Raw genomic sequence first — 16,213 nt, forward strand, 5'->3', positions numbered from 1 at the left:
GATTTCCACGTCAATGCACTCATTCTGATGCATCGAAATACGCCTTAACGGATATTAAAAACCCCTATCTGTCAAACTAAATAAGCATATCGTCTATGTTGTTTTGATATTTTGAATAAAAAACTACTCTTTTTTATTTTCACAACAGGAGCTCGTTTTCCGACCCTCACTTTGAGGTTTTACTAAAGGAACGTGTTAAGCACGTAATATTCCCTCTGCGTGTGACAACACAACCGAATCAAAACACTATTCATTGCCTTTGACGTAACAGCGTGAAGGTCGTAAACATCACAATAGAAGTCAATTTGCACAACAATCTAAACATTAGTAAAATCATTGCGTCGATGAGAAAGCGTAGTTATTAATTCAAGCGTGACTTTATGTAACGTGAATACATTGCACAAGGCTCTCAAAACCTGAAACTTTCGAAACATTCCGTGTCAAAATGGTCTTCCTTCTAGTTTTACTGTGTTTGCAGGGATTATATATGAACGGTAAGTGTATTAATGTTTATTGATTTATTTCTTAAAGCCGTACATGTATTTACTGAATGTTAAATTCGTGTCCTGATAACGCACTGTCATTGACTAGATCACGTACTCTCACTGACTGGACTCAAAGGCTTTACTTTTCGAAGGAGTTTGGGCCTATTGTAAGGGTTACATTCCATTTGTTTAAAACGCTAGTCTTAACATTGAGATAATGTCCGCTAAAAAGGTAAAGTGATATATTATAAAGCGAAAATACAACTATAAACTAAAGTATTACTGATAAATAACCAAACTTTTCAGTTCGACTTATTGATGATGACAGTGAGTCGCCGGACAACGTTAGGATGTTTATATATATTTTTTATTAACTTCTTTTAGCCTCGTGCATACATCACTCCTTTTAAATTGTTTTGACTTAACTCACCGGTACATAATGCGAAGACGCACGTTTATGAACCGGACATATCGCGAATGAATAATTGATAAGTTGATATTATTCTTCTGTTTAACTTGTTTTGTAACTTTCTTCGGTAACTTGCAGCCATATTTTCTCACTCGATACCGATTTAGAAATGACCCTTGGTATCATTAAGTAGCCCTGATGTGAAAGAACGTCTGCGACTTTCGGAGTATCTCTCCTCTTTTACTAATTACAACATCTAGCCTTTTTTAAGACAAAATTATTTAGTTTCTAAAGAATCTGTAGTTAATTATCAACTGGAAATTGATCAAGGTAAATAAACCGTCGAAGTGAATTTGGAAAAGCTGACGTACGTATCGGGGCGTTAGCACTGTGTAAGCCCTTCGACGGAGCATAGTGAGATTGGGATTTTTTGGTCTGTGCTTCAAAAATTATATAAAGTGTCGCATTTTAAAGTTACGCTGGAATCAAGGTTTGATTTAGGGAGCTGAGCTGCAGTCTAGCACCAATATAAACCTCCATCTTTAAAAATCTATATTCATAAAATAATTGTTATGTTTTTTATAGACAGTTTTTTTTTAAAAAAGGTATTGGTTTTCTGCCATTCTGACTGCGATGATCGTCGGAAAATTATTACAGTTTTTTAAAAGAATTTTAATATTGATCAGAACTTAAACCTTACTAAAACTTTCTCTACCTCGAGAAAAGCACAAAAGGACAGTTCGTCTTTTAATTTTTTTATTTCGACCAATATTTATCCCAACCGTTTACTTCACAACCCGTATCCGTGTTTTTGTTAGAACTAAACCGAGCAGTAAAAATTTAGCTCACAATATTGACTTCATCATTTCCAAACAAAACAAACCGAATTATTCAATAGCTTTTTGAGGTTAAAACCATACATTTGACACGTTTTCAATAGATTGAAGTCAATTTGCACAACAATATAAACTATTTTGTAAGCCGATATCCGAGTTGAGTCGTAGGCGTGAAGTCAAATAAAACTGATTCAGCTCAGAACCGTTCGTTGTCATGGCCTTCGCTCTCGTTATTCTTTGCTTGCAAGGACTATTAATGAACAGTAAGTATAAATCAGAGTTTATTTATTTGATTTAATTGTTGCTGCTAAGATATTGCTTGGTAGTTTATTTCAAAGTTGGGGCGATTTGCTCGCAACCTTAAAGCAAGCCGGATACGAACCATTTTGTCGTTGGTCAAGGGCAAGGCACAATATAGGAGAAACTAAACGACGCTTAGAAGACTGACATATGTAATGAACACAATGCCGCACCATATATAATTCCAGCACCAAATCTAAACGTACCACAGTCGCCAAACATTTTCTCTTAACGACATGGCACTAACCCACATCGAAAAAATATTTCCAGACGAGACTCGATACGTAAGGTGATGATCAGCGAAACCTTTTCAATCTCTGAGGGCAGAACATTGGATCTCTTTGGCCTTAATATTGGAGAAAGAAACCTTCTAGTTTTAGTTCCGTTTATTTAAGTTTGCCTCATTTTATATTTTTTGTAACATTTTCAATTCAAACCTTGTCTTTCTACTCTTAATCATCATGTTTACTTTAGTCTACATCTACATTTAATTAGGTCGGTAAAAATCTAGAGATATCACACCAACCGTATTTATGTTGCGCGATAATTCTAACTTAACATGTGCATGAGCCATTGTGAGCCATTGTAAGTTTTTTTTTAAGTGAAGAAGGCTGGTTTGGCCAGCCGAAATATAGCACTCTTCAAAAATCACAAATCTGCTTTATGTCGGTCTCTGCCTTTAAAACAGTTCTGCAACCTAAAATAAAATAACGGTTTGAAGATGATCGCAAACCTAACTGTGAAGACTGAAAGATAGCTATTATATTTTTCCAACATAGCAAAATAGCACGAAGATGCGCTATAAAAGGGGTGCTTTGAACTTTTGAAAGTGAAACTGTAAAATATCATTGATCACATTGATTATTCACCTGCTTGAAATAAATGACATGGGTCAAACGTTTTGCAGGTTTTGACACTCTACATTTGCTTTGTAAAGTAAATACGAAATATTTTGTGATAATGACAACACATGTGACAATTGGATCTTCTTGTGCTTGTCATAAACGGAGAAATAATTAGTAGATATTTTCGTCCCGTTATATTTGGCTTGCATTTTAAGAGCAACAGCTGCCGTTTTTGTATGATCGCTAAATAATACCTAATGGAAGGCGTTAATGGCGAGTCTCCTGCTATAATTCCTCGTTAGCGTTTTTGTTGTTTTTAATAAGTCTTATTCATTTCCGGAGTCAAAATATCTAACAAATGAAACCAACATAGTAACATCGCTCTTCTACATAAGACCCCAAACGTCAATGAAAATTCCTCTTGGTTGAATTCAGTGCGTTCTAGACAAGAAACCTGTTTTAGGTACAGTCAATAAAAACTCTTTTATTTAACAAATAAAGAAGCCTAAGCCATGTTTTATACTGTTATACACGACGGGCATTTGAGAACACGAGGGAAATGTAGAAAACATGAGCCGCAGGTGAATGTTTTCAACATTTCACGAGTGTTCTCAAATGCCCGGAGTGTTTTATGACAGTATAAAACATGGCTTAGGCTTCTTTCTTTGCTTTATGATATAGATTTTAGACACCGCGAGTGAAAAGTTTAATTAAAAATAAGGTCTTGTAAATGTACAACGAGAGTGACCGAGCAAAGATTAAAATCAGCAATTAGTTTACGGGAAAACCAGAAAACTGACCCAATTTCATTCAGCGTTCGACGTAAAATAAGGCTAAGCATTTCAGGTAAGTTTTTACCTTTCAATCTTGATCTTGTCTTTTTTAACTTTAATAAACTTCACCGAGTCTGAGTGCAATTTCGTCTCAGCATGATATAGTAGTCTCGATGACAGCTGTCCCTTGCTTCGTTCGACTTGAACAAGACGTATAATTTCCAAAAAAGCGATTGCTTCGGATCTTCCCGTAAATCTTAATTCATTTTAACAATTTTCCAGCATGAATAGACGATTTAAGAGGAGATCTTCGAGGAAAATCTTCGAAAGAAAACTGTCTCGCTCGCTTTCCTTGCGAGTTTCATTCAACTCAAGAAGTGAACACCGCGTCGCAATTTTTCCCGCCTCCTCATAATTTCACTTCGTTTACATCAAAATGAAATGTCCAGTGGATTTAAACTTAAAAAGGAATTTAATAAAACAATTATTCCATTCGGCCTTGTTGGATACGAGTGGTTATAGCCAACGAACAGTTAACGACGCGCCAAGCACCCGAGGAAAGCTGACGAAAAACAATAAAACATGATTTTTCTATGTTTTATGCTCTGGTCAAACATAGGTTTTTATCCAATCAGAGCGCGCGTAGACTCCTATCTATATTATAATGAATATTAGAAAATAGCACAAAGTAAATACGTGCGCTGATTGGTTAAATATTGTGTTTCTATAACTCGATGGAGACACAGACAGTTGTCGTAGACACGGCAATCAATATTCACAGCGCTAAAAAAAGCAATGCAAAAATAACAACTAAGAATTGTGCCAAATTTTAATGTCACAGCTGACAAAAACCAGGTTAAGACTAAACAAATATTTGCACACCTGAAAACAAGCGAGTAAGATGTTTACAGAGCCCGCCACACATTTAAATATTGTCTGTGAAAGAAATTATCGAAGCGGCTGACCTTTCAAAGAAGTTTATGAATTGGCGTAACTTCACTCCATTCTAGGCTTTGTAGCACTTCAGAACTATTCGCAGCTCTTCAACAGGACAAGTTATTCGTCCAGAATGCCGAGTCAAACTTCTTTTAACAGAAAAATAATGCACTTTCACCTCCAAGGTTCGAGTCGCTCGATCGGCAGTGTCGGTCGTCAAACCATTCGGTTAGTTCGATGAAGCGAAATAAAACCACAATTCTTGACTCCTTCCAGTGCTGGACTTCAGTTAAACCATCGGCTTAGTTATTTCTCATAATTACGTTAACTTTGGGGCCTGTTTTCTTTGTTTGTTTGGCAAAAAACGGTGAATTTTAGCCTTGAAGCAAATGTTGAACAGTTGATTTATTTCTGTTCATCGACTCCCTTACTATGATTGGTCGATTATGTTCATGACGTAAAACCGCGAGGTGAAGAGAATCTACGTTTTGATGTTAAATAAAGCGCTAAATATTACTTTAATGTGCGTTATTTTCTTTGTGCTGTTTTCTAAAAGAAATAGAAAACATGTTTTCCGTGTTTCTATCGAGTTATAGAAACACTCGTGAAAGTTTGGGAGAACTCGAAAAAGCTGTGGAAACACTCGTCTATCGACTCGTGTTCCCACAGCATTTCTCGTTCTCCCAAACTTCCACTCGTGTTTCTATAACTTGATAGAAACACGGAACATGTTTTCTATTTCTTAAATAATAATCTTACTTCTATACGTTGATGGTTGACTCAACCATTATCTGATATAATTTTTCGTTAGCATTTTTGTTGTTTTTAATTAGTCTTATTCATTTTCGGAGTCAAAATATCTACCAACTGAATGAAACCAACATAGTAACATTTCTCTTAGACATAAAACCCCAAACGTCAATGAAAATTCCTCTGGGATGAATTCGGTGCGTCTCAAACAAGAAACCTGTTTTGGGTTCAGTTAAAAACAACTCTTTATTGGTGAATTACAATAAACTTACTTATATACCGTTGATGGTTGTGGTCACTGATTTTGTTGACATCAGTCACCATTGTAACAGCATATCCTGTCAGAAACTACCATAATTTTAGCTCTAAGTGACCCAATTTTTATCACTGAGTAGTGATAAAAAAGTGTTAAAGCTCATACACAACGTTTTGTAACGTTTTAAAAAAATTCTGCAGAGCAGTTTTAAATTTTCGAACATTTTAGCATGGAAACGTAGTTTATTTTGACAACATTGATTAGTGGTTGACCCAGTGGTCAGCATTACACACCCTTTGAACAACCCAGCCCTGGTTTATAAATTTTCTTTCTGTCACTTGTTTGTATAGGTAATCACAATGATTAGCTTGTTTATTAATCATTCTGGCACTAAATAAAAAAGTTCGTAATTAAGTGTACTAAATAATGCACAAGCGAGGTTGCCTGATTAGTCCTCCTGTGGCAATTATTACAATTGAATTCGAAGATAAAGATCAAAGGAAAAAGGCTGAACACATATGCATGGTATTAATAAATTTGGCGTCATGATGTCGATTTTCAGCCATACTAAGAAACTGTAACACAATGATGGTTTTAAACGCCAAAAAGTTCAATACAATTTCAAAGCATTGCCAAGCAGACATGTTATGAGAAAATCATCGAATCGCACGGAATATCTCTCGTAAGCGAATGACAGATAACAAGGGATTCATGACTTTATATGGACACCGTGCCGATTTGTTGTATAATTAATATAGGATAGCGCCATCATTTGATGCACGAGAGATTTTATATTTCGAGCTTAGGACTAGGGGCCAAATTGTCCCCGTGGGGACTTCCATATGGAAAGCTCGCCGATGGCCGTTAGCCTGTTCCAGGCGTTCGGTTAGTTGGGAAGCGCGAAAAACGGCGAGCGAAAAAATATAATTAGGGGAGGGGCGGGGAGGAGAACGAGCGAGTTGGTTCTCTCGCCCCCTCGCCTTAGTCTCCTCGCCATTTTTTCACTCGCCGTTCCTCGCGCCGCTTCCCAACTAACCGAACGCCTGGAACAGGCTAATGGCCTTGGCCTATTGAGGTGTTTTAGTATAGGATATCCCAAAATGTGGGGATCAGCCTGAAACCTCCTGTGTTTTTATCAGTTATCAACTAACACCAGTTATTTTCTAAAGGCGTTTTAGGGGGATCTAACCGTTCATTTGAACATCAAATCCGGCAACAACTACTGACCGACTACGACAAGAACGTCCGACCAGTGTTAGGAAATAAAACAGTGGAGGTGGCGTTTGGTATGAAGATCAGCAGACTTGTTAAAGTGGTAAGTAATATTTAACGAATCCGCTGAGCTTGAAACTAAATAATGGTAATCTTAGCCTGTGGTACTTGGCATATTTGTTAAAAGTAATTCCCATTTACTTTGGTCTCCTACTATTGTACGCTACATTCTCGACCAACCAGAAGTAAAACCAAAGCCAATCGTGACTCTCTTACACACGTTTTCCTAACCTCGTCCCCACGGTCTTTCCAAGATGGCGGACATGGCGATGTTGAAACGTTTTCTTTGGACCAGCCGCCATCTTGAAAACTGAGCACTACCGGGAAAATCCTGGGAACGAGGTTGACGTTTTCCCGCACTTGGCACCGTTTAAATATATATCTGACTTCAAGTTTTGATAAGTTCACTGAATTGTTTGTGACACTGTAATAGACTTTGACGCCTTATTTTCCTCCCTGTTCCTCTGGGATTTCATCATGATTTCACTCTGTTTTGTTTTGTCCTTATATCACAGGACACTAAAGAACAAACAGTTATTTTGGACACCTGGGTAATACAGGTATGTTATTTATTAACTTTGCTACTTCACTATTACTTTTAAAACCTACAAATATAACAAATAGAGAATTTGAGCACATCAGTCAGGTTAGATGTAATTAAGTCATTAATTATTGGTCACGCCAATAAACCAACAAGTACAAATTAGTGAAAGAAAACATACTTGCGATCCTGAAAGTGGCCATATTTTAGAAATTTTGTTTAATTTTTTTTGAACAAAAATAAGACTTTTTTAATCAAAATTTGTTTGTTCCCACAGCATTGGAAAAATGAATTCCTTGTTTGGGAACCGAACGACTTTGGAGGCGTGAGTCGTGTACAGTTTGTCCCGGATGAGATCTGGGTGCCAGATATTTCTCTTTTTAACAAGTGAGTGCTTTGCAGATGAAACAATGTATCGGGGTATTGTCATTGTGTGTGAAACATTTTGCCAGAGATTGCAACGTTTTTTGGAAACGAATCTGATTAAATATTTACCTAAACATCAGAAAGCCAAGATTGCCAGTAACATAATTATTTTACCTACTGCAATAATGCCATTATCGGTATGTTCGCAATGAGCGATCGCGTCCAGCGTTGATGGCGATGTTTTGTTATAAGCTCCCATGTTTCAATAACCTGATAAGCGCGGTTTTTAATTGAGTGTCGAAAAACTAAGGTAACTTCTTGATTTCAGTGGTGATGACAGCGTTACTTTAGCTGGAGGACGAACAAAGTTTGTCACCGAGGTGTCTGTGGACAATAACGGGAATAGTGTGTGGAGTGGACCAGCTACTTTTAAAGCCAACTGCCAATTAGAGATCGGTAACTGGCCGTTTGACAACCAGACCTGTGAATTAGGCTTTGGTTCTTATACATATGGAGTTGACAGGATGGATATCAAATTGTTTGAAGACAAAAGTGGTGAATTTACCAGTGAGTATATCTCAAACGTTATGATCTTTTTCCGTCAATCAGTCTGTTAGCCAGCAAGCCAGAGGACAGTCAGTCCGTACGTCCGTCCGTCCTTCCATCCGTCAGTCAGTCAGTCAGCCTGTCCGACCAGCAGTCAGTTATCCAGCCAGACGGCAAGACAGCCAGTCAGTCAGTCTGTCAGTCAGTAAGTCAATCAGTCAGCCTGTCCGTCCAGCAGTCAGTTATCCAGCCAGACAGCAAGACAGCCAGTCGTTCAGTCAGTCAGTCTGTCAGTCAGTCAGTCAGTCAGTCTTTCCGTCCAGCAGTCAGTTATCCAGCCAGACAGCCAGCCAGCAGTCAGTCAGTCAGTCAGTCGGTCGGTCGGTCGGTCGGTCGGTCGGTCCGTCCGGCAGTCCGTCCGTCCTTACGTACGTCCGTCAGTCAGTCAGTCAGTCAGTCAGTCAGTCAGTCAGTCAGTCGGTCAGTCAGTCAGTCAGTCTGTCCGTCCGGCAGTCCGTCCGGCAGTCCGTCCGTCCGTCCGTCCGTCAGTCAGCCAGTCCAGCAGTCAGTTATCAAGCCAGACAGCCAGACAGTCAGTCAATCAGTCAGTCAGTCATTCAGTCAGTCTGCCCGTCTAGCAGTCAGTTTCTAAGCCAGACAGTCAGTCAGTCAGTCATTCAGTCAGTCTGCCCGTCTAGCAGTCAGTTTCTAAGCCAGACAGCCAGACAGTCAGCCAGTCAGCCAGTCAGTTAGTCAGTCATTCAGTCATACAGTCGTTCAGTCATTCTGTCCGTCCAGCAGTCAGTTATCAAGTGAAACAGCAAGACAGCCAGTCAGTCAGTCAGTCAGCCTGTCCGTCCAGCAGTCAGTTATCCAGCCACACAGCCAGCCAGCCAGTCGTTCAGTCAGTCAGTCAGTCAGTCTTTCCGTCCAGCAGTCAGTTATCCAGCCAGACAGCCAGCCAGCAGTCAGTCAGTCAGTTAGTCAGTCGGTGGGTCGGTCGGTCGGTCCGTCCGATCACTGTGATCACTGGCGCAGATTATCAAATTCGGACAAATGAGTTATTTAACAAACTTCGCTGGTCTAACCTTAAAGAAAAGAGAAACAAACAAGTTTCAGTCGGTCGGTCAGTCGGTTCGTCTTTCGGTCGGTCAGTCAGTCTGTCCGTCCGGCAGTCAGTCAGTCAGTCAGTCAGCCCTGTCGGTCGATCAATCGGTCGAGCCAGTCAGTTAAATAAGCAGTAGTTCATACATTCTATATGTGGTGTTTCTGTTTTTTTTTTGTTCCTTTACCCTACTCTAAGCCCTTACGTCTATTCAGTTCGTTTGGTAACGTAATGTTTTGTTCGCAGATCGGTTTGTTACAAGTGGTGACTGGAACATAGACGAAATCTTGCCGACAATCGAATTAACAGATCACGGTGACTGTTGTCCATTTGACTTCCGCGAAGTGGTTTACACGCTGAAAATGTCACGGAAACCTTTATACCACTTGTTTTATCTGACCATTCCGAGCATTATGCTTATGTTCCTCGCCCTGACAAGCTTTTTAATTCCCGTGGAGAGTGGAGAGAGAATTGGATTTGTCACCACCATGCTTCTTGCCATGACCGTCTTCTTGCTTCTCATTCCTTCTTTTCTCCCTGAAACTTCTGATGGCGTTCCAATCCTTGGAGTAAGTTTACAAGCCACCATGGTCATTATATCCTTGGTCCTGTTTGCCAACATTTTTGTCCTAAAGGTCTTTTTCATGGAAGGCACTCCCCCGGAGTGGGTGCAAAACGTTTTCAACTTGTGCAACAGAAAGAAAAGAAAAAGTGTTCAACGAATTCACGTGTCTAGCTCAGAGGTACAGCCACCAGTCAAATCTCGTACATCCGTGAATGCGATTGAACTGTCCACATCGCCCACAGCAAACTCGCCCAGGGGCTGGGACGAGAAAGAGGAGGAAGTAACATGGCAAAAAGTGTCCATCAGGCTGGATCATGTGTTTTTTCTGTTGTTCTTTCTTTCTGCCTTGATTTCCTATTGCGTTATCTACTTTGCACATCTGTAATGAACTTTTTTCAAACATAATAGAGACAGCAATCTCCTGGGGTGGGTACTGGGGTGATCCTGTTTGGGGCATGTCCCGACGTCGTTTTCACGCAAGAAGAATTGCAAGGCCCGCCATAAAAGCGGTTTATTTTAGCCATTTTAATGGATGTTATTTTGCCAGGAGTTGTTCAAAAAGTGGCGTTAAAATTATATGTAGTGCTACTTAAAGTACACTACTTTAACATCGTCAACGATCTAAGATATAGTGCAAATTGTCATATTCAATAATGTGGACCAAAGTGTGTTTTTTTCAAGTTGTGTTAATGTATCGCATATAAAAACGCTTTGTGATAGCACCTTGTGACCTGGATCATAAATTCATTTCGCTCTGCATCTTGTTCACTCACTGCTATGTAGCGTTACGTAATGCAGTGGGGCCTAGAGTCATCATCGTCATCATCTCGAACAACCCGGCGTCATGGCAACAATAGTGAGCCAAGAGTGCATGTTCATATAATATTTTTATATCTCTTTATTTATTAGCAAGATTTAAACTGAATTTAACTAAGTTACCACGACATAATCATGTTTACATTTACAAAAATGTAACACGCTGCATTTTAAATAGTAAAACATGACGCAAAATAAAGAAAGAAATGTTGGTGGTGTTGTGTTCTAGCCTTGTATATTGATATTATTATTTTTAAAGTGAGAAGCGACTGGAGTTTGCCTAATGTTGCCAAAACGCTAGTGCGACGGACTTCAGAGCGATCAGTCTGGGTTCAAGCCCTAGCCGCGGCACTGCGTTCTGTTCTTGGGCATGATCATGACATTTACACTCATAGTGCCTTCTCCGGTGAATTTACTGCTGGGGATAACCCTGAGATGGACAATCATCCCACCCAGGGGAAAGTAGAAATACTACTAGCCGATTTATGCTTAAGAACCAGGATAAGCTTCGGCCTGACGAACCACTTGGCTTGACAACAAGCCTTACCATTAATATTAAAGTGACAGGCATCAACGAGGGTTTTTCTTTACCAACATTTATTAGTAGAAACTCAGCTGTGTTCTATTGGAAATCCGCGAATCTGATTGGTTCTCCCACTGTTTTGTATTCGCAGATAGAAAACAGTCGCGCGCGCGAGTAGCTCTTTAAGCTGTAAATTTTCTTGATTTTTGTCTTCGAAGTGCACAATATTGTAGGTTTTGGACTGCAATCCTTTAGCGTTTCTACTAAAACAATTAGACTACTCGCCCTCGTTTTCTATGAGCTGCGCCTCGTTGACTATTTGCTCATAGAAAACTCGGGCTCGTAGTCTAATTGTAAATTAGAATAAAATGATGTTATCTCTTTAAAAGATTGGTTAGAATAGAAATCTAAGGAGCAAGAGTGTGGTGAAGAGTTCAAAATCGGATAAGACGTCTTGCTGAGGGATGCAATGGAAGATTTCAAAGTGTTGCATCGGGGTGTTGTCCTTGCTCGTTCCCCTCATGATCACGTAAACAGATGCGTACACGCGTACGGAGGTTTGAATTAAGCCATCGAAATTACACAGCTTGCTTGGTGCAACATGGTGGCAGTGTGTGAGTGTGACCTGTGTTACTCAAGCAAATCGAATAGGCGCTCCAACGAGCCATCAACAAGCAGATATTGACGAACAAAGTGAGTTCCGAACATCATTGATCAACATCAAATGCAGCCGTCTGAGAGGTTATAACCATTCGCGAAGACTCGGTGTACGCGGCTGGATGGATTATGTCTTGGCTGCCCGCACGATGTTGAAACAGTTGAGTCGGGAACTCAATTCTAACGAACATTTTCGCAGGAACGACACGTTATGTTTTAATACCTCGCACATCCGCGATCCTGGCGAACGAAGTACAAGAGTTAAACAAGGCACGCGGTACGTCGATAAAGTGAAAGTTGACAAGAATTCGGTGTTGAAAATCAAAAAAGGTGACAAACTGTGTTATGCCAAGTCAGCTAGTCACCGTCAAAGCATTTTTGGTTCAGAGGAAAGGACCTACATAAAACTGTATATTGATTTGACACCAATGTCCACCATATGCACAGATCCATCACATCCGCGTGGTCACCGGTGACATGATCAAAGTCGTGTACGACGACGTGGATGACTGGAAACCCGTGTAGGTTAGCATCCATTTCTTCGTGGTATGTTTCACCACCAGTAGGCGCGCGTCAATTTGTACCGCAAAGGGCTCTCGCAAGTTCAACCCGAGCAATCCCTCTCCTTCGACACGAATTCCGTCATCTACGGGTATCACACGGCTCGCGGTTTCTCGCTGAAAACTCGCGGAAGTCAACAATTAAACTTTGACATTGTCAAACAAAATTTTATCGACGAGTACACTCCACTTGAAGAGGGATGCCAAATTCCACGACGCATGGTTTTACAGAGTCCAAAATCAAATAGTACCAAGTCGTGTTTGTCAATCGAGTCAGCGATCCTGCCACGTTCCTTTCATATCCCTACTGATACCACGTCTAGTCCCAGTAAGACAAAGACACACTTTGCTCTCTCGTGATCCCTCGCGCTCTCGTTTTGCAAGAAAAAAAGGTGTTCTAAAAGTGTTTCTAAGATGGAAGTAAATAGATCTAATCAACAGCTAAAAAATATTGATGGATTCGAGCGTAAAACCTGAATCCTACTAACACTAGTAACATTTCTTTTGTATAACGTTACAAGAGCCGAAAAAAATCGTGTCGATGCGTGCTCGAAAAGATATTTTATATAGCCATGTTCCGTGCCGTTTATTCTTCGTTTTTCAGTTCGTCTCGGACCAGCTCGTGTTTCACTTCTTGCTTTTCACGAAAGTCCCCATCCGGAAAGCAGACGGGGAAAAATGATCTCACTTCATATTAAACTCATCAAACACCACCGTCTCACAACTGCTCTTGTATGTAAGACTTACAAAGCAAAAATAAAAACACCGTGAACTAAATAATACAAATCAAAGAGTCTCCCGTTTTCCTTTTTTTTTTCTTTATTAATTTTCTTTCAAAAAAAACACAAAAAAAAACAATTGCCGATAATAAGCAGTTTTATAGAAGACACGATGTCTAAAACATTGATATAGAATGTATTCGTCGCGCGTGACCGGGTCTGTCGGATTAGCTCATTAAAGTGGTTTTCAGGATGTGGCGGGAGAGGTTGAGAGTTTAAATCCTCGATCGCGAGGGGTCAGGTTTTATATTCTCTTTTTTAACCCCGTGGCACTAAAATGGTCTGTTTATTATATCGCTCTGTAGGTATGCTTCAGAGAATAAAAGCATTTACAAGTAAACCGTAAAATAATTACGCTGTAAATAAATGTATATCAAGACATATAGGAGCTCTCGTAATTTACTTTGTCTTTTTTTTTTCTCTTTTTTTTTTTTTGGGGGCCCCTTCTGGGCCGCGGAGCCCAATTGATTCAGGTAAAAATGTACTTTTTCTTTACTTTTGCTGTTACATCTGAATAGCTTTTTTATTTTCTTGCGAAAGGGCAGCTTATTACACTCGATTTTAGCCAACGCTCTGGTTTCTGGATAGATCATTCGTCAATGAAGCTTATGTGAAACCCGATTTAATATTCTAATGCTCGTTTGCTAGCTCTACAGATAGATACAAAAGGCGTTGATCGATTTATGGCTCTTAATGTCCACTTTGTTGGCGGTCGATTACTTTCTAGACGTTATTGCCAGCCACATTTTGTTTCTTTGCTTTTTGTGTTTCTATATTAAACTCCTTTGAGTTTAAAAAGGCAGCCTTTATATGGCCGCCATGCTGCACTCTTTTTACTATTATATCAGCTGGTCAGTGGAGTTGCAAAAATGTTGTACAGCTGATCGACCAACCAACCAACCATTCAACCGTGTGAGCGCAACTGGACTAGCTACTTAACTTCCTGAAATAAAAATTCAGTCTTATAAAAGGCCGTGCAAATTGACTTCTATTATTAATGTTCACGACGTTCATGTTGTTACGTCAAAGAAAATAAATAAAGGTGTTCTGATTGAGTTGTGAAGGAACCCGCAAAATGTGGTGTTTCTTTAAAAATTAAATTAAATTTCTTTTATCGTCATTTATACGTCCATCGTTATGCAAGTTTACATTTTGTTTTGTTTGTTGTGGTTACACAAATTATCTCGTTCTTTTGTGTTCGATGATGTAAGCTTGGCTGTTATGAAGCTGAGTACAACTTAATTTCCACGACAATGCACTCCTCCTTCGGAAACATCGAAATACACCTAAGCAGATATAAAACACCTAACTGTGAAACGAAAACAAGTGTATCATCAGTATTGCTTTGATGTTTCAATGATTTATACAACATGAACTCGTTTCCTGAGGGATATTAAAAAACCTAACAGTCAAACAAAACAGGTGTACCGTCAGAAATGATTTGATATTTCAAATGAAAAAAAAAGGAATCTTTTCTGATTTGCGCAACAACAAGTTTTATCTTGAACCTCATTTAAAATTTGAGGTTTAACCAACGGAATGTTTTCAGCTCAGTTAGATTCCCTTTGCCTGTCTCTACACAACCAAATGAAAACACTATTTGGTGTTTTTATTTCAATTTACAATACCACAGTAATTTACCCTTCTTACAATGCTACAGCTACTTACAATATAATATGGACACTATATTTACAATATACATCTACTTATAACACAGTTGCTGGGGTCTCATCTACGACGTAACTAAAGTTAAACTTCAGTTAGTCTCAAGTTACGTGACGTCAAACCTATCTGTAGTTAGTGCTTCCGGTCGACTTTGCGTTCACACCAATACAATCTACAGTTAGCTCTGATTAGCCTTTGGATAATTTCGAATTAAAATAAGTAGCCTAGATGTGACCCGCAGCCAATATCTGCACAACTTACAAAAATACGGTTACAAACAGAAAAACTTAACATTACTTATATAACGTAAAAAAACGTTGTATAACTTAAAAACAGTATCACGCAGTGCCGTAGCAAGGGGAGGGGCCGGGGGGGGGGGGGGGGGGGGGGGGGGGGCATGCCCCTCCAGTTTTTTCCCAAAAAGTAAAAACATACCTGTATGAAATGTTGAAAATAAAAATTTATCTCCCGAGACGTTTGAAACAATAATATGTATTGGTACTCAAATGGTGACGAGTGAAATTAGGAAATAATTTCACGCGCGTTTTGTCAAAATGCAAGTGGAATTATTTCCTTATTTCACGAGTATACCATTTGATACATTTTAATATACATATATATTACATATATATGTGATATATATGTATATCACATATAATTACGCTTGCAATCGTAGGTTTTTGACTGGTATATTGCATCGCGAACTCCGAGCTTTGAAAAGTTGAAAGCATAAATTCTGCTCAAGTTCGCAAGTTTTTCAGTCTTTGAAGAAAACCTTTTAGAGATTGTTTTTGCTGTTGACAAAAAGGTTTCAGAGATGAATGAACTGTCAATTATTTCTCACATTATAACCGTACTTGGCCTTAAATGAACTGAAAACGGTGCTCGTGTAAAACGCTCAAAAATCCGCTCGATGCCATTTATGTAATTGGCTTAAGTCTAGAAGTCGTTTTGACGTTTTGAAATATAAAATATCATCAAAAGTTTTATTACATGGCCTAGGCTAGCTGGCTAAGATGAAATTCAAGCGAAAATGTACAAAGTTTAAGCTTTAAAACATCTTTTATTACGGACGCCATCTTGCCGCTAACTACGTTGCCATGGCAATTTTATAATTTCAAATGTGAAATAATAAATTAGCGTTTAAATTTCGCGCCAAAATTAAAGAGTAATTTGTCACCTATGATATTATTGTACTTAACGTACGTAGGGTGATGCACAACAATAT

The 16,213-nt window shown here is 39.2% G+C and overlaps 1 protein-coding gene across 1 annotated transcript; it reads left to right on the forward strand.

Moving 5' to 3' along the window:
* Positions 1-302: 302 nt before the first annotated feature.
* Positions 303-11,015, forward strand: LOC144638698 (neuronal acetylcholine receptor subunit alpha-5-like). The gene is made up of 6 exons (XM_078497917.1): positions 303-494; positions 6,760-6,905; positions 7,378-7,422; positions 7,681-7,790; positions 8,098-8,336; positions 9,667-11,015. The coding sequence occupies exons 1-6, from the start codon at positions 446-448 to the stop codon at positions 10,368-10,370; spliced, it is 1,293 nt and encodes a 430-aa protein (XP_078354043.1). The 5' UTR covers positions 303-445; the 3' UTR covers positions 10,371-11,015.
* The last annotated feature ends 5,198 nt before the right edge of the window (positions 11,016-16,213 follow it).

Source organism: Oculina patagonica, chromosome 14 (genome assembly GCF_052425735.1).
Source record: "Oculina patagonica isolate OP01 chromosome 14, crgOcupat, whole genome shotgun sequence".
Classification (NCBI taxonomy): Eukaryota; Metazoa; Cnidaria; class Anthozoa; order Scleractinia; family Oculinidae; genus Oculina; species Oculina patagonica.

Coding starts and splice junctions, on each gene's coding strand:
- LOC144638698 (XM_078497917.1), top strand. CDS start 446: ATGGTCTTCCTTCTAGTTTTACTGTGTTTGCAGGGATTATATATGAAC. Junction 7,791..8,097: donor GATATTTCTCTTTTTAACAA/GTGAGTGCTTTG, acceptor TCTTGATTTCAG/TGGTGATGACAGCGTTACTT. Junction 8,337..9,666: donor CAAAAGTGGTGAATTTACCA/GTGAGTATATCT, acceptor TTTTGTTCGCAG/ATCGGTTTGTTACAAGTGGT.